We start from the raw sequence: 19,589 nt of genomic DNA, 5'->3' as shown, positions 1-19,589 counted from the left end.
AGTCAACAGGAAGAGAAGCCACCGGTCGCAAAAAAAAAACGATCTTGCGTGATCGCCGAAAGGAGCGATTGCGAGGGAAGAAGCGACGGTCGGAAGCGGTGGAGCAAGCGCGCGGAAGTCGTAGGTTTTAATTTTATGACCGACAAAGATGCGACGCTTGCGTTAATATTCATGCGGACGGATACGCGTCAGTTATATATTGCAAAAATTCGTATCTGCGTATACTGTGTACTTATGTTTCAACAGTTGTTCTTACGATAATCCGATGACGATACAAGTGCTTTATAAAGTGTGCGAATAAATAATAACTGAATGTTATTCACTAATTTATTGTAGTATAATTTAATTCCCTTTCTTTCTCTTTCTTCGCTAATTTACCTCTTGTTATTTCACAAATAAAATCATGTACATAAACGGTGATGTAAGAAATAATTGTTCTCGTGTTATTTATATACATATATATAAGACGCATATTAATATTTGATATTAAACAACGTTAAAACTGACGTTGCACTGTCATGCTGACTCTGACAGAGATGGATATCCGAATCAAGTATTCTTTACAACCATTATACATATATGAATTTTCAGTGACCGTAGATATGAGAATACCCTCGAATACCAAGATGAGTTTTTCGTTATCGGGCAAAATAATCAAAAAACTCAAAATGCATGCGATCGTTAATGGTTACCACTGACGCAACTGTCGAGACGGTTGACTCTTGGCGAGTTTACACAGACTGCGTGACGTGAATTTCTGATCACTGATTTGTCAACTAAGGTCTCGATTGAAAGTATATTCGTATTCGATGCTCATTTCCGATTGTTCCAATCGTCTATGCACGCGGAATGCGAACAATAGCATTACTTTACCATTGACGTAAGTTAAGCATTTTATCTACGCAATTCTAAGTTTCTAAAAAAAACTTTTATCCGCGTTGCAGACGTCACGGCACGAAATTCGCGTATAACATTTTGTTCCATGACGTCTGCAACGCGGATAAAAATCTTTTTCAGAACCTTTTAAAACTCTAGTAATAATTGTGACAATTGTCCCCTAAATAAGAATTGTGTATAATCAAAAAATATAAATTAAATATTTATACAAATTAAATGCGAAAACTGCAATGTACATCATGCAAATAAGATTTTAAATATCGTCTGGTATATAGCGGTCGCGGACGCGTGACGACGCGCGGCAGGGGGCTGCACGATCATAAACGAACGGAACGTTCTTTCTCCCGCGTTGAAATCTCCACAACCGAAGGTTTTAACGAAGGCTTTCAACCTCGGCCTGTGAAGGAGCCCGACGCACTGTAAACCCTAACATTAACATCACGAATGGAATTCTCTAACGATCGCAGCTGATTGTCACGCGGTTGTTTCTTTTTTTTACCGTTGCATTTTTTTCATTTTTATATTCGTGTCCGCTAACGGTACCGAACGGGCGTCGATCTTCTTCGGGCGTCCATCGTATGTGACGCCAGCCGCCGCGTCGTGCATCTCGAGGGGAAGCGTGAGCGGTCGAAGTGTGCGAGAGGTCCGACAAGACATTATTCTATCGGCATAGAATAGCCGGTAGAATCCGACGCGCGAATTCTACGAGCAAAGGTATACCGTTAACCATTTGAATGTTTCTTCACGAACCAGAAAACCGCTCGCAGGCGATTCTGCCGAGTTACGAACAATCTTGTCAAGAGATTTATGATTCTGAACGAATTTATTGAGTGATATATTAATCAAGCATATATTATCAATTATTTCATTGTTAAGTATAAACATTAGAATTTTAAGCGTGTCGAGTTGGGTTTAATTTTCAAATATCATGAACTTTTCGGGGGTGTTGCGCAAAAATACATGATTTAAAATTAATAATTTAAAAAATGTTAAATAACGAGATTATTATTTGTCACGCTTATAATAACTTTATTATAGCGTGTGTAGTATAATTGCTATTTAAGATAATATCATCACGAGAATCGGACAAGAATTTTAATTTGGATATAATTATTTGAATACAATTGATAGTTTTATCTCTCTTTTTAATGAACAGAACCGTTGTACGCAACAATAGTTATTATTATTCATGCTCCTTTTATTTACGCACTGACTATTTTCGGTGGCGAGCACGCGTAGCAATTTTCCGAAACGTTCTACCGTAAATAGACGCAAATGCACTTACAGGGAACTACTCTCCCCTCCCTATAACCCATTCAACTCATTCAATAGTGAGCGGAATTTAATATTTAACAAGAAATAAATTAACAGATTATAACTAAAAAGGGAAATGGTAACGCAATATCTTGTAAACTCATTAAATGCATCAGCAAAATATTATTTCCTTAAAATCCGACGATTATCATAAATTTTATAGGAGATGTTCAAATGAAGAAACAGGAGTACTTCGAAACGTATCGATCTCCAAGCCGACGCGACGGTTTGATAGAGGGAATCGCCGAAGATTATTCGTGATATTCCCGAGATCGCTGAAAGAACCGAGATCCCCGTTTCCGGAACGCTGAACGCCAGCGGAAAAGATCGCGCGCGCAATAAAGACACGCTATTTATAACAAACTGATTTGCGCTCTGACGAGCGCCGAACATCCATCGCCGCTAGAATTAGATCACGGCGGATAAGAAACGAAACGAGACAAGGCATGAAGAATGGTATAAGAACGATCGGCTGAGAGGCACGTCTCTCGATCCGGGTCAGTAAAGCGCATTAATTTCAACGCGACCAGATCGGATCTCGTTCAGAGAGAGGTGTAGATAAGCGGCTGTGTTATGAAAATCAGATACGCCTCCACCGTGACCGTTTCGCGCAACGCACGGTTTTTTCACGCAAAAGTGCCTCTTATTAATCTTTAATTTAGCCTACATTAATAACGATAATATGCTTGCTGTTTCGTTATCGCGAAAGATGCAACGGCTATCTTTTCATCGGCATGAAGCTTTCATTATGAGAAACAGTTTCATTGAAGCGTGAAAGACTAAATAATTCAATGACAGAGAGATAAAGGAAGCGAAAGAGAACGAGCGAAAATTGAAAGTATTTATACGAAAGTATTTATAAGAGAAATGTAACTATTCACCCCCTTTTTTGTATATGAATATGAATATAATCTTTTGCCGGAACATTAATAATTTCAAAAAATGTGTTTAAGATAATAAAGTATTCTGCGATATACAGAAGTATATCCTTGGACCCAGTGCTAAAACAGCTTTAGCACATATATATAAAAACAAGAAAATATCTAATAAATATACATGAATGGTTTCGGAGTTATAAGGTATTGAAGTTGCTGTTGTAAGGACACAAATTAAAGTAAATATTGTTTAATGTTCTTCATTCTGTTTAAAGCTTTACAAAATGTGATGAAAAATTCCTCCGACTTCACACCACACTTTCTAGCACGAATTGTTTCGAACCTCTTGAAAAATGTTCAAAGTTTCACGGATGACAACGGCAGCATTAAGTTCAGTTGCCACAGTTCTGAATCGTGGATCTATGAAGTCGACGAAGGAATTTTTTAGCACTTTTTGTAAACCTAACTCCAAAACCGTTCGGATTTCAAAATGTGTTTATTAGATATTTTCGACTTCTTTTCATGTGCTAAAGCCGTATCAGTTTTAGCACTGGATCCAAGGATACTCATGTATTTAATGCGATTTTGTTGGAAATCGGATTGAGTTTGCATTAGCAAAAACACATTTCTATATTGATATTTTACAAATTATGATAACATGAAAGAAAATGTTTAAGAACTAATTAAACTTTGCAGATGTAAATACAGATAAATAAAATTTTAATTTTCTGGTTATTTTAAATTTATGGAAATTATATATAATTTGACGTTAAAAATCGACAAAAAACTTTAATGATAAAAAGATAATTCCAAACTTATTTTCAATAATCAACGTTCGATCCGATAGAAATAGGTCACGAGCATATTAAGATAATCTGTGCATTCATTTTCAGGCCTCTTTTGGAGCGTGGCGTATAAATTCCAAAAATGGTCCCATTACCTTTAATCACCCAATGAGACAATATAGTAAGACATCCGTGCAACACGATTCAACAAGTGTAACGCGTAACGTAATGATGCAAAAAAAAAAGGAGAAACGGGAAGGAGAGCAGCGTGCTCTTCACGAGGAAGTGACTGCGAGCTGTGGCGCAATGAAATAGATACAAGTGTAATTTATCAGCTATAACATATCTTGAATCCTGAGCCGTGCGATGCTTCTGTTCGTTTTTGTATCCTAACGTCGTTATAAATGTTATAATGTCTCTCATTTACATTTCTCGATAATCGGGATAATATCTTCGCGCATCCATTAAAATTCGCAACCGTTATATAATTATAAATGCGGAAATTCATTATTAATTATTTTGAACAAATTCCGTTATTTTTGTATCTGTTATCTTTAAAACGAACTTTTTATAATATCGTAATATCGCATTTAATAAGCGCAGATAATATTCGTTCAGGCGGTTGCATGTTGCAAAATGCAATTGATATTTTTTTCAAGAAAGGATATTTATGGACCAATGCACGAGCCGGCAAACGCAAACAAAATTCATTCAATTAATAATCAACATTCGATTGAGAAAAATTAAGAAAAACATCAATCGAGACACACTACCAGCAAAGATATTATATAAATATTAAATTACATTTTTGCTCATATTTTTGTTTGGATTTTTCTATTAAAAAAACCAATTATTATTTCATTTATGTGGTACATTTTAAAACAATTTTATTTATGTAGTACCTTTTAAAATAATTATATTCGTGTGAAATATTTACAAAAAAATTGACGATAAAAAGCAAATGTTTAAGCAAATTCGCATGATTCAATAAATCAAATATGCTATACTTAACAAAGCACATTTAATGATCGTCATAAATTATCAAGGTCTTACCTTGTCACAATCAGTTAATTTGATGGAGCATCGAATCACTTCAAACGCGATCGCTATACACACACCCGACGATCTCGCGGAGCGCCCGATCGCGAAAATAAACCGTGAAACGGCTTTTACCGCGTGCACCACCGAACCCGCCCGAATCCGCGCGTTAGCCCTTTGACGATCACCTGTTCGAAAGAAAAGGAAAAATACCACCGGAAGAAACTCGAAAGCTCAGAATAAACTCCGGAATCCGACCGGGTATCGCGATATTCGGAAAATTCGCGACGAGAAGAAGGAGAAGAACAGATCGCGCGATTGCGGACTGAAGCGAGGAAGAGTGTCGGAAGACGCGTGTCGACTACCCGGACGATCTTTCGACAATGGTGCACGGCTGACTGACTGTCCGACAAGTCGTACTCGCGCGTACCCAAGTTGGAGAAGGTTCGTATAGCGGGCCGAGGAGAAGAGGGTATATGTACGGTGCAAGCGCGCGCTCGCTCGCCTAGCCGTGAGGAGGCGAGCCGAACGAAGGTGGAGCGTGCCTGGCCGGCAGCGGGCCTTAGGACCCGTTATACCCGACGGTGCTACAAGATCCGCCCGAGTTGAACAACCTTCGCTCGTCGCCCGTTGTCGCGTTACCGCCGAGATATACAACGCGTATATGCTAAGCGCGCGAGCGAGAGGCTCGTTGCCGCTGCCGCTGCCGCTGCCGCCGACGACGATCGATGCCCGAAGTGGGTGAACTTGACGTACACGGTGGTCACGGTGCACACACGGGCCGGGCGGCGCGGCGATACGGTATATCTCTCGAATGCCTCGAGCGTTCCCGCGTATCCGCGGGGAGGGACGGAAGGGCACGAATTTAAATTCGATTTGTTTCCTGCGACAATGGAACCGGAGTGCACTTTGAAGATAAGTGCTCGACGAAGCACTCTGGGAGAGTGCAAATTCAGTCATGTTGAAACTTGCACGTAAAACGATTCTCCAGCATTTATACTTCATCGTCATTTTACTCGATTCAAAATGACATGATACAGCTCGATAGAAAGTTATATTTTCTATAAGTAGTAATTACGTTATAATAATTATGTATAATAAGTACGTAACGCGAACGCAAATTGAAAAAAAAAAAAACTTTGGAATCCCATTTGCATAAAATAGAGACTACAAACCGTAATAACATTGATGTTTCAAGGTTCGTAATTCTAGAAGAATAGAGGAAAAACCGGGCATAATTACAGGCAAAATGGCGACATCGAACTAGATCAGGAAGTCGACATTCGTATTAGATCAGGAATAAGAAAAGTGAATAGCCGAACTTTCACGAGTATGGATGCTGATATCAGTATCAGCATCTATGCGCGCCCGTGAAAGTTATAATATTCATTTCGTTGTTACGGTGCAATAAACACCGCGATGCTCCAGATCGAATTGATACGTAACAACGGCGAGCTGCGTGTTTTGTTGACTGAACAATTTTCGGCACAACGTTGGTCAAAAACGAGAATACGATTAGACTTTTCAGACTGAGAGCAAAATTTATATTTTTATGAAAAAATTAAATTATTTTCGAAAGTGCTGTTTCTATCTTTTCAGTATTTTACTTTTACATAAAAATATATTACGAGTAAAAAATTATAATGGTACAATAGTTTAATACAAAAAATATTGGAATATCTAAAAATTCTAAAAAATAAAGAAGCTTCTCTTTTCGTGCATCTAAACGGGATTTTCTTCTTTTCTATCCTTTTCATTATATCGAATTACCCAATGATAATTTACGAGGCAATTAAATAATAGTCTCACAGAAATGTGCGCAGAGTTCGGATTGGATAACGTTACCACGAAGAGGCGCGAGTCAGATAAAAATTACTGTTAGTTATAATGACGTCGAGCAACTTTGTTCCAGCCCATCCTTTAACATCCCGCACACATTCTGACAGCATGATGAAGGGTTCACGCTATCGGTGACGAGGCGATGCGTGATGCTAACCGATGGTTAATTCAGGAAGTAGTTTTTCCTGAACGCGTTGGAATGCGAGCGGGTGTCGCGCACGGAGAGGAGCGCATTCCGAGCGACAGCCAAAGCCGAAGAACACGATCGATGTGCCGCGACTTGGAACGGGATCCCAAAAAATCGGTGCGGGAGGAGAACCGACGCGCGAGATAGAACATCTCCCGGTCGACAAAGACGCCGTGGCTCTGTTCTAATAGCGCCAGAAGTTTCCGGTGCGTGCCAGTGATCCACTTGTCGCGTCGTAACGCATAATCAGACAATTCCTTGGTGTACGCGGGAAAAACATTTGCTTCCGTCTCGCCACGCGGACGCGATTCTAAAATCGTCGTAGTAACTTTATGAAAAAAAAAAAAAAAAAAATTCGCGTAACACTCTGCACTCGTATAATCACGTGTACGGGGGCTTTTTCATCGTAATAACGACAAAAAACGGCGAATGCGTTATCTCAGTGAGCAAGGATACGCTGAATTGCGAGTTAAGTGGTTCAACCACCATCTGCGGTCTTGAAGTAGAATAATAAGCAGAGAAAGGACAAGTCATGGCATTTAGTGGCAAAAGAGCTGCTCGTAAATCTTCTCTTATTTTTTTCACTTACTTCTAACACACTACTCTATGATTGTAGTTCCGAAAGTAATTTTTAATAGGAAAATGTCCATTGAACGCTTCGCGACTCTGCTAAATTGTCATTCCTCTCGCACGCGGTCAACACAAACTATATATATTTCAAATAAAGGAGAAAATTTAAATTAGATTAATCTCAAATTAAAAAGTGGAAATTAATTTCCGCAGGAGTTTTACCAAATCGATAAATAACAGACCAATTTTCAAAGCCAACTCATTAAAAAAAATCTGTACAAAATATCTATACGACTCGTCACACGGAAGCAATTTTATTCTTTTCATATAAGTCTATTTTCTTTTCTTAATAAGTAAAAATAAAAATATTGGAATTTACCGAGTTCGTTAAAGGTATCAGGTTTAAGAGCCGAAAAGAACCAACGGCAAGCCGGACCCGGAAGGTACGTAATAACCGAACGCGCCGGTCGGCTGTCCCAGAATCATCCTCCGCCGTCTCGGCTCTTATGTGGGACATAGCGGCACTTCTTGCGGGCTTAGATACCTTCGCCGGCTGACAGCAAGTGGAGTCGCATCGACGTCATCGCCATGGGGAACCATTTCTGAATTAATTCCTACGCGAGCGCGTCTCGGGCCTAGATTAATGCCCGAATGTCTCTCGCGATGTGGAAAAAAAAATGATCGAATCACCGGTCGGCGGTAGATGACGAATGCTAATATATGAATTGCAAATAGCGAGCAGTTTTAATTCATCGCTCGAGCGCTTGATAAATAAGATAACAGCTTTTGATGTGCAACAGAACGTTGGACGGCTGGCAAGGCGTTGAGGAACAGTGAAATAGTAACAATATGATAATTAGAATTTGTAATAAAGCGAACTCATATTGCCTTTAGATTTCTTCTTTCTTTTTTCATGACTCCCATATATTCTCATTATCAAGCCGGTGACTGCATTATCGCGCAATTAACAATTAATCACGATTGAAAGCAGGCTTCAAGTGATTGTGCGAACATCTGATATATTGACAATTTCCGTATTGCTTCCTAGTTCGTTGAAGAATAAATGGAAATAGATTATTCCTTTCTCGCTTTCCTTTCTCGCTTTAGAAAAGCATCTTATATACATTATCCAAATCACTACCTTTGATTACATTTTCCTCGTCGATATAGACTTGGAGGAATTGCTTCATGCTTTCCAATTTTCATCGAATACACATTCGTCATACGCCTACATAATTCAGATGTCCGATGGGCCTATATAAAAACAATGAATTATAGTGACGGTGAATTATAACGCGATCTCGTGGTTTGTTTTATATTTGCCGTGCCATCGCACAAAATCGCACGTAACACTTTAATAATGTCACTGTTTGACAGTCGGACGAGGCAGTGGTCATTTAAAATCATAGCTGTTGAATGCATCATTGTCTCAATTGTAATAACTACCTCTACTTATAAATTGCATTACTTTTAGATGTTTTTTTTACCACGCCTTCGATGCTCATTCTTGTGTTCTCTATAAGCTGGCTGAGTGAATGACTTCACTTCTCTTTGTTGTTCAAGTTTTGACCCCGTCATTTCTGTTTCAATTATACCACAAACTATGATTAGCCAAAATTTCACTTAGATATTCTCACGAAAAATTACACTATCTGTAGATCACCCAACCTAGGAAGTATTCACCTATTACTCGTCGGAGACGAAATTATTCTGATTTAACTGTTACCGCATCATTGATGAATTAAAGATTGTTATAACGTTAACTTACGCACTGTACCTTAACTTAATCGCGTTGTACTCTCCAAAGTCCAACTTTTACTTTGCTCGTTGACTTTAATAATAAATTCGAGAGATATAGAGATCGTAATAGTTACGATTATAAATAGTTATATTTGCAAAATAACGGTTGTCTTTGTCCCGTAATAAAAAAAAATAAAAATTATATAATTTCTTATTATGATTGACCTCTTTCGGATCTATACGTTCCGCAAACAAACAAAATTGCGTGATTCCAAGACGTTAAAAAAAAATCACCACGCTTTTCACGGCAAGTAAATTTTATTTTTTTCATTAATTAAAGAAAAAAGAAAAAATTCTTGATTTATTAGAAAATCGCGTACTCTTATTCCTCTTGGAACGTAAAAACTTAACATAAAGTAGGTAACAACGAATTATTTAACAAAAATACTCTCCCGATCTAAAAACAAAACGAAAAATGTAGTCCTGAAATAAATATGTTAGATTTGTAACGTGCGATAATCAGTCATTTATCGAAATTGATAAAAAAAAAACGGAATATATTCGATATTTATCGTACACGGCACGCGAAATATTTCATAGCGACAAGAAATCAGCTGGCGCGTACGGCCTTGGCGCTTTTTCGTGGCGTTATAGCCGACCGCACTCTGTACATACACAAGGTCATAGTGCTGCCATTCAAGCCGGTACGTAGCGGCGTTCGCTGCGTTCCGTGTATCATCGTGTTATTAGCCTTTCGAAAGGAAAGGGGATGCTGAATAGCTCAGTGGTAGATCGAGCGGTCGCCTGTCGAGCGAGAGTCTCCGCGTCCCCGCCCCCTGTGCTATCCCGCTATGTATAGTAAAGGGAATTTTTAGAGTGGAAATTTATTCCACCAATGTAATGAAACGAGAACCACACAAAATCCCAGTATAACTGAGTAATAACATCAATCTCACAAATTCATGGTACTTTGCATTATAGGGAACGGATTCCCCCGCAATAAAAGAGAAGGAGAACAAGAAAAACCCTTCCCGAGATGAAAAAGTTCGTCCCGTCTATGAAATCAGCAATTATCATTTTGCGCAATTAATTAAAACCCGTGATTAATGATTCGACATCGTAACAACAAACAATTTGTTTATCGAAGCAAATATTTCATGCGATTTATTATTTTATTTTAAGAAAGACTCGCGAAACACACGATATCAAATGGGGATTAATTATTTTATTTGATTTTCAATCGAGTGATTTAATTAATTAACGAAAAACCTAATCTTTTATTGATGATATGTAAACTGCGCGGTATATTTATACGTCCGAAATGCGTTACGCGTCGTGGATTTCGATTGTGTGTATATAGGTATATGTCCGGACGATCCGTCGCATCTTAATTAGCCGTTAACTCGACTTTATTAACCGCGTCGTATCGGACGGTATCAGAATGTTATTTTTAAATTTTACGCTTATTAACAGAACGATCGAGGATGCGGAACGAATCGGCGCTGAGTGTGGCAGCAATCGCGACGCGTTTAATTAGCAAGTATTGTCGCAATTAAGTCCATACTTTAATATCTGTCAGCATACAATCGGCATTTATATATCGGTGATTTGTTAAAATTCTTTGCTGTCCTAGATTTGTCCGGATTGCTGTATTACGAGACGTCGTGTGTGTGTATGTGTCGAGGAGATCGTGCTTAATGCGATCGTACTTTTTCAACATTACTCCTCTGTCACGATGTAGTAAAGTGCATATTGCGTGCGAGTAAGGTCGGAAATGCTACGTGTTAAGTATGGTACGATTATCGTGTTCTAATGATTAGTACGAACGATCGTAATTACCCGTGTTTTCACGTGTGAGTGTTGTGCGAGTACAGTGAGCAAAGAAACAGCAATAGAGAAGATGAAAGACATATAGGGCGACGATGGAACAAGAATGGAGTAAATAATATATTATTTATTATTTTCGTTTTCTATCCGTGAAATTAATCGTTTATGTATTCCAATTCATTGGAATAACTCATATAATAATTGATAATCATTTAGAGAAAAAATAACTGTTATCTACGAAATTTTATTACGAATTTTATTAAGAATTTGTACTTATATAAAAATCAATGTTTGTTTAAATTAGGTAATTATCTCTTATTAAATGTCTGCTTGAATAAAAAATGAATGAAAAATGTTATGCGCAATAATTATTTCTTAAAATATTGATTATTATGGACGCTGCTATAATTTGGATTTTATGTTTGTTTTTACAGGTCAATGTAATGTTACAACTCCGCGTTGCGTACAGATGAGTGTCAAATTATCTCTTTGTTAATTAAAGATAATGAATTTATGAATATCATGCACAGATAGATATAACATCTCTAAAATCAAGCTCATACAATATTGTTATATCAACATATCATTAGTAAGGTATATCGTTATTATTATAGTCAGTTTATATTCGTACATTTCACTTCGTAAGAACATTTTACGTTTTAAACAACAACGGAAATATATAGCTCCAATTAATTATTATTAGCGTCAATTACAAAACGCATAAATCACGTGAAGTAATTGTCGCGTAATTGATCTTGACACGAAGCTATAACAATCGCACTCAGAACTATCGACCGTGGATCATATTATCGCCACGTTGATCATCGTCGAACTAATAAGGGGTTGCTCGTCCCGGTGAGCAAAAAACAAGACCAAACGTAGAGCATCATCTATTCCGAAAGATGATATCGTCGGAATTTCTGATTACGATAAGCGTAATTCGTGGAACGTATAGATCGCAGATACAAATCGCGGACGTGATGCAAGATAAGATATAGCAGAAGCGCGAGGAACGATCAGAGGTACCGGTATTTGAGCAGAAGCGGTAATTGGCAGCACCTCGACTATTGCGTGTTGTTATCGTGTGCATGTATGTACACACATAGGATAAGGAAGAAATTCCGATCAGAAACTCTCCAAGTACGTCGAAGCATTTTGTAAAAATCGATGACAGAAGACGACCAGAAGCGAGCATCGTTTTGACATCGACATTGATGAGAGATGTGAATTGCGATGAATCTAACTTCTAACTTGTATACAAATGCTTTTGAAAAAAGCATTTTGAAATGAAGAATAGAGAAACCAATGCGGCTAGTATAATCTTTACTTATTAAATAATAATTATTACAACATTTTAGAAATTCCAACGTACTTATTTAAGTTAGCAAAATATCTTATAGATATATACATATTCGTAATGTAGTGTTGATAAGATCAAATAAAGAATCGAATTTATCATCAGTCATTAATCCTAAAGCGCAGAGTGAGTCGTGAAAGTGATCGTTAATTATCGAGTTTAATAGCTATTTAAATGGCTTGTTTGTAAACAGTCATCACAGCGTAGAGTCATCTAACAGTGATTTCCTTCATGAAATTCAAATCAAACGATCCACTTCGTTTCCTCTAACGGACTCTGTAGCATATCCTCAATCTTTCCTCCGTGTATTTCATTCTCCCACTACAATGCAGAAATTTATGCTACATCATCGACGTTTCATTTCTCACGTAGGATTATAAACTGCATGTAAATGCGCGGTATTACCGATTATTCAAAGGCATTTTGCGTTTGATCTTAGAAATAATATATGGGAATATATAGATGATACATTTGAGGTAATTACGTCAAATTGAGATAACTAAAATATCTAGCAACTACAAAATCTTTTTTTTTTTTCATTCTTATCTGAATGAATATATTGTCAAAAGCGTCGATATCATGTTGAAACCACAAACACGACCCAATGAAATTAAAAGCCATGAACGCCGTGAAACCACAAATATCGCAAAAAGTAAAACCACGAAGAACTAAGACCGCAAAAAATGAAATAACACAATATCAGGGCAATAAAATAAGCACGAAGCTTGATATAAACTCGATACAAAAACAACTTCAACGTCGATGAAACTTGTCAGTATCAGGTTATTCAGGTTGCTTCTCACTGATAAAATGAACTGAAATGTTCACGAAACGTCGGAATTAAATTGATAATTCACGTGGCTCCAACTCGGAGATCAAATTCAATTGTCGATGAACCTGCTCTGCATAAGTCACCATATTACGTAGAAGAATTTGTGCTGAATGTTTCAATAGTCAAGACATCTTCCCTATGTTTTTTTTTCTCACCGAAAATTCGATGATCTAAATGTATAATAATGTTTATTACACATTCAACTGAATGTGCTAATTGTCAAGTCCCTTTTTAGGTAAAAAATTTTGTCATTGTCTGCTGTGCAGATTTCTTTGTGCAGAGAGAGAGGAGATCGCAGAAAAACCATAAACCTACAGAAGAAAAGAATATATTTTAAAAATTAATATATTATACCTATACTAAAATTATTTAAAAAAACCCTAATTTTTATCAGATTTTCAAATCTTCATAAATCTTTTTTAAAGAAAAAATCCTGTTTGTAAAAAACCACCCAAAACACATTTCATTCAAGCGATCAATATTTTTTATCTTCAATTCTTATATTAATTATGATTAGCTTACCCCTTTCGTATAGTGCGAGTCATTAATTTTCACGATCAGCTCTTGCTGGTAATTTTTCGTTGTTCAGCGATTCTCGGGAATGCAGAAAAAAATCCTGTAACTTCATATCCCAGTTCTTTCCGCAGTCCGCGATCAGGTACGCTGATTCAGCTGGCGGGAAAACGATCGTACGATGATACGCTAGCAGCCAGGGTATTTCTCGTATTTCAACGGGACGTTTACATGGCCGGCAAATTTTTGTGAGGCGAGACATCCGATCTGAAAGGCAAGCCTGGCATGAAATATCAGATTGACGGGCGTTAACCTGGAATACACAAAAATGCCGGAAAATATTGACTGTTTCGCGAAATATTTGTAATTTTTATGTGACAAATTAGAATCGATCGTCATGTTAATTAGTTTTTCTTCATACGCAAATTACTGTATGTAATCGCGATAAACGTCATCTTCAAATAAAAAATTTGTATATACATATATGTGTGTATGTGTGATGCTTTATTTTATTATATATTATATTATACTATGTTTTATAATATTTTTTAAATGTAAGTTGAATATTTCGCAAGAGAAAATAGAGTGATAACAATAAATAACGAAAATAATACTATTAGATACAAAAAATTCACGTAACATATCTTAGCAACATTTAATTAAAAAATAACTTTGTTTTTAACGAGCGTTTATTCACGATTGATCTATTGTTGTGACATTAATATTACTAATGAATTTAAACATCGCGATCTAAGACTCGATATACTCCAATGTCATTTTCGAAATTCTTGTACCGCGAGCTCCACATCTTGGTTACAATTATGCAAATGTTTTGCGAGTACAATATACCTTCGAGCCCTCGATTTTTCCACCCTGTTTCTCGTTCGTTCGATCCAGGACGCGGAGCCTCCAGTTCTAAGCGAAAATATCCCGTTCCTCCTCCCCAATAAGATCCCAATCTCCTTCCTCCGCTTAAGCGTTATTCAGATGCGTGGAGTGGCGCATCGCGATTAACGTCAGGCTGATTTATCGCCGTCTCAGCGCGAAACCGTGCTACGTCCATCAACACTTCATTTAATAGTTCCTCTTGAATGACCGTTGTAGACACACAAGAACTTAATACCCGCGACAAACCGCTTCTCCACACCTGCCCACGGGTGTCCCAATAGATTTCACCATAACGCGCGTCCCGGCACTTTCTGTCCCGGGAAAAAAATCAGGATCGTTCGACGATCTGTGCGCGCCGTAGATTCATCCGATTCATCGTACGTTGTAACCCCCCCGTTGTAACCCGTTTCTCCTTTATCGCGCTCGTATAATACGGCGCCGACACGTTGACGAGCGAGAGACTCTCAACGCGTCATTCGCGCAATTTTATTCTCCAACCCGCCAGTCAATCGCGAGTGTCGAGTACCAATCAGGTTGATGCGCCTAAGATCTTAATATCAAGCTACCGCTTTTGCCAGATAATCGTACGTTCTATCAAGCGACACACGGCGGCAGATGCGGGACATGCTTGCGCCGATCTCGATTTTATTTTTACCGCGTCGCGTAATATAGAGCGATACGCTTATCGATCTCCTTTAGAGAGCTCTCTTTTATTCCTTTAACGTGATCCGAATTTCCTTCGTCTTTGTGTCCCGTCTACTCGCCCGGATTTCCCGTCAGGATTTTTTCTTCGAGCGATCGTATAATCGGACGCAGATCGCTGCATATCCCGTTCGATTTTAAATCGTAACGCCGATCCGGCGCGTCGAGATTAAAATGTACGCGCGATCGAAATATACGATAAGAGAATAAAGGCGATGAAGTTCCCTCGGCGTGATATACAATATCAACAGTTGCGGCAATTATTGTAACTGTTGTTGCGCCTTTGTCGTTTCACACGACTGGCATCGCGCTGTAGCACCGCTCTGTGAGAGGTCATTCGTTCCGTAAGTGTATTCCCATTCTTCTACGGAAATCTACCTGCTCTAATATATACCTGGCCTGGCCTTTCATCGAGCCGTCATTAGTCGCCGCCGCCGGGCCGCGCTCCATCGCGATCCGCGGCCCCGCGCTCTTTTTTCGTCCGCTTCGCCCCCTTCGAGCCGCTTTCACGAGTGGCGTTTCTTGCTCTTGCTCCGTCCACGCTTCAGTTCATCGTGTTTACGACGGCACTTCCGGCCCGGGGGATCCGCGCCGATCGCTCCAATTTTCCGCGTTAAGCGCGAATTTCGCGGATGCTCGTTATGCAAATCGAGATCCGTAAATCGAGTAACGAGCAGACGAATGATATTTCCCGCCTCTTGTGTCCACGAGCCGTAGAAATAAATTTCCGCGGGATACGCCCCTCTTTTCCAGCGATTTGTAACTCCTTATATCGGTATCCTCGCGATATCCGCGCGCCGGCTTTCTCCGGAGGTATCTTCGGGCGCCTCTTAATTTACATCGCGGCCGGGGCAATAGGCAATATTATTCTCGTGCCTAACGCGCTTTATACGAACGCGCGCCTCGCACGCTTTGTTAGGATAACGGAAATACCTTCGGGCGCGATTTACCTGTTGTTATATTCTCTCCCTCGACTTGTGCGGCACGCGCCGTTGAATCGCCGGTTATAGTTTCTCGTTGCGGTCTCTTCGCGTCTCGTTCAGGCGTCGCTCGACGATACCGCGCGGTATAGATATGTATAATCCCTCGTGAAAACCCGGCGGAAGATATATCTCAATCTGACAATGACGCGGACAATTCTCTATTTCTGTCTCTTTTTCTTCCTTCGTCTCGATTCTCGTTGTATTTTTACACGATAAAAACAGCGCGATGTTTTCTGAGCTCCTGAAACTCTTCCTCCGATCCGCGCCTAGCAATCGAACCGCTTACAGTTTCCCGTCTCCTTCGTTTAAAAAAAGAAGACCTCTCTTTAAGATCTCAGCCTTGGCGTCCGTTTTATTATTCGAGAAATCGTAGCGACGATTTCACGACTCGTCGTAAACACGATCTACGAGAGCTCTTATTACACCTGAAGCAGAACCACTTCGCGCCGCGGCCCGTCGGGGCAATATCTTATTCGATATCGCGAAGATTGCCTCTTCTTCGCGATACCTTCTCGCCGCATGCACGCGTCGCTATAATACCGCGCGTTAAATTCACCGCCGACGTCCTACGTACATTTTACAAAGTCCGCTCCAGACAATTTCTCTCCGGCTCCTTCTCTCTCCCTCTTCGCTTCTTCCTCTCATGAATTTACTAGACCCGGGACGTTTATCGCGCTCGCCGTGTCGACAACGTTCCCGGATCCTCCTCTTGCCTCGTGATGATATCCGATATCGGTTTCCCTTCGCGGTTTCACGTGATGGCTTAGCTCGCGGCGGTTACCGATACAACAATTCGACGCAGTCCCATGCGATCGATACCCGATACTCCTTACCGCGCCTCCCTCGCGTGCGCGCGCGCGCGCGCGTTCCCGATATCTCGTCTCTCGGTACGGTTTACTTCGGCCCTTTCTCCTTGCTCTTACCGGGTTATCCGCCTCCGCAACGCGCGACGATATATATCATCTGCGTCTCTTATTAAAAGCTTCCGCGCCGGCAAATCGCGCCGCACGTTTCGACCTCCGACCGCCCCCCGGTCACGAATCCTGTTCGCGGCGTTTCGCTTCGCCGCGGTGATGAAGCGTCGCTGTATTTCCCTCCGACAAGCAAACGTCTCTTCCCCTCATTGTCCTGCCGCTTACGGAGTTGTACGTTACCGTCGACGTGACGGGCGTAGCCTCATCAACGAAGTTACTCTTCCGCGTTTCTGCGTCCGTTCATATATTATACACCACGTCGAATGTGTTGTCGTTCCTGGGAACCCTTTACGCGCAGCTTCCCAGAGTGTCCCAGTGGGTTCAATTCAAGATCTGATTTTCATGCTTACCGGTAGCTTCGTGATCTTCAACCCCCGGCTTTGCAGCCTCGCGTCATGTTTCCGTTACTCTCGCCATCCAGTAATTCTCTCGGCAATTTACACGCGGATATAATTCACGAGCGGAGTTAAAGCTATATATTGTAATTCACACAGAGACGAAGTAATGTAACAAAGATATCATAAGATTAAACAATCGTTCACTTTCTGATAGAATTCTCTATGAAATTCTGAAATTCTTCCTGAATTCTCCTGAATCCTTATTATCGCGGCCTCGTAATCGTTCTTCTAACTTCGTATACGGCTGAGACTATAAGAGATCGATGAGTAATTGCACTCAAGTACTTCGTTCTTATTCCGCCGGTTTAAGGATCGATATTACTGTCCGCGAAGCGCGGAGCCTCTTGCCTTTTGTAACTACTGTCTAACTCGACGAACGCCGAGATACTACCGAGACGAGCCAGAGATTGCTTCTCTTTTGTGGTGCAGACAGGTGCTTAATTGTGAGAACGCGGCTCCCTTTTGCCTACATCATTCACGGCCTCGTTCGTTTAGTACTTATTCCTCCTCCGTGTCATTATGTCGACGCGGACACTTTCCGCATCCGATCTCTCTCTCTCTCTCTCTCTCTCTCTCTCTCTCTCTCTCTCTCTCTCTCTCTCTCTCTCTCTCTCTCTCGCTCTCGCTCTCGCTCGCTCCTACCTTCTCTCCCTTCGCACGATTCATTCAAGGAACAAAAGTCTCGTATTATACACTGGCCGTCTGAACAATTACGCGGAGTAATCCGCGGTTCCCAGAACTAAATGCGACTTTAATATTATACTTCTCCACGACGGTCTTGAAAATGCAATCCATATATACATTCTTCCCCGCCGCTTAATTACAGGCATGGAATAAATTAACTTTTTTTTGCGCTCGAATCGTAGCAAGAGCCGACATTACACGATCTTCAGTGTAGAGTGGTATTCAAACGAATTGGAACGAACTTTCTTCTTGCCATTTCTCAAAGCCGTCCACACCTATGGGACGAGATGTCTCCTTCACGCTATTCCGAACTACGCAAGGTCGAGGCACCAGGATGGTCGTTCTACGATGCAGGGATAAGCTTCTCCGTGCTTGAACCACCGTCGCGTGCCAACTTCATTAGCTTCCCTTTCGACTCGAGCTCTCCTCCGTCCGCGATGGGATCTCGAACTTTGTTCGGAACCCGGCGCTCGTTTCTCCCAGTACACTCTTCTCCAGTATCATCTAACAATCTAACTAAACTTCGCGGATGGTGGAATTACACTGAGGCTAGATGGTGTCGAGCCGCCCCCGATGTAGCTCCTTCTTGGCGTTCGCTGCACAGTCGGGCCATTTAATAGTGGGGATCCGGATCCCTTCTTTCGCGCTGGCCGGCGGACCTGCTTGCCTCCTCGTGTCCTTGCCCCAGCGCGATCGTAATCCTCGATATACCAGGCGTGTTTTCCTCCCTCCTTTATCCCTCTCATTCTCACGATCCTCGGCGCTACGCTCCGTTTCTGGCTTAAGTGCGAATCCGTGTCGGATGAAATTTTCACTAAATGCTATTAACGTTTATTTAAATGTCCCTCCACCAGTTTAGGACTTTCCCCGTGTATAATAACCAGGTTTCCTTTAACCTTATAAGAATTAAAAGATGTTCATTTCTACGTGTAAAACGACGCGAATCTGCAGAACAGCTAAATTCGTCGAAATTACATTTCGAGGTATTGCCATCGAAATAATTGCTTAACCGTATTAAAACTTGCATACCAAAAATTGACTAAATTTCCGAATATATTTGCATTGCCAAAAATTACATAATATATTTGTTAAATATCTAATATTAAAAGGTACTTACAAATATGTATTTAGAAAATAAATTCTAAATAAAAGTTAAACCAATTCCGTTTGCAGTCTGCATATAAAT

At 40.2% G+C, this 19,589-nt stretch overlaps 1 protein-coding gene across 2 annotated transcripts in view; it reads right to left on the bottom strand.

Annotated features, from left to right (window-relative positions):
* LOC143898738 (uncharacterized) overlaps positions 1–18,947 on the bottom strand; it is a 29,820-nt gene extending 10,873 nt beyond the window's left edge. Inside the window, exons 1-2 of one of the 2 annotated variants that reach the window (XM_077408415.1) lie at positions 14,624–18,947; positions 13,784–14,041 (exon numbers count right to left, since the gene is read on the bottom strand). In XM_077408415.1, coding sequence (XP_077264541.1) covers positions 13,784–13,806 — 23 coding nt within the window. In that variant the 5' untranslated portion in view covers positions 13,807–14,041; positions 14,624–18,947. Of the gene's footprint in view, positions 1–4,924; positions 5,572–13,783; positions 14,042–14,623 lie in introns of those variants that run through there. The other variant, XM_077408416.1, reaches the window with a different exon arrangement.
* Between the last annotated feature and the right edge of the window lie 642 nt (positions 18,948–19,589).

The sequence above is a fragment of the Temnothorax americanus genome, unplaced genomic scaffold (assembly GCF_048541705.1).
Source record: "Temnothorax americanus isolate GAGA-0224 unplaced genomic scaffold, ASM4854170v1 Scaffold24, whole genome shotgun sequence".
Taxonomy (NCBI): Eukaryota; Metazoa; Arthropoda; class Insecta; order Hymenoptera; family Formicidae; genus Temnothorax; species Temnothorax americanus.
The sequence above is the reverse complement of the archived record's forward strand: the minus strand, read 5'-3'. Positions and strand labels throughout refer to the sequence as shown.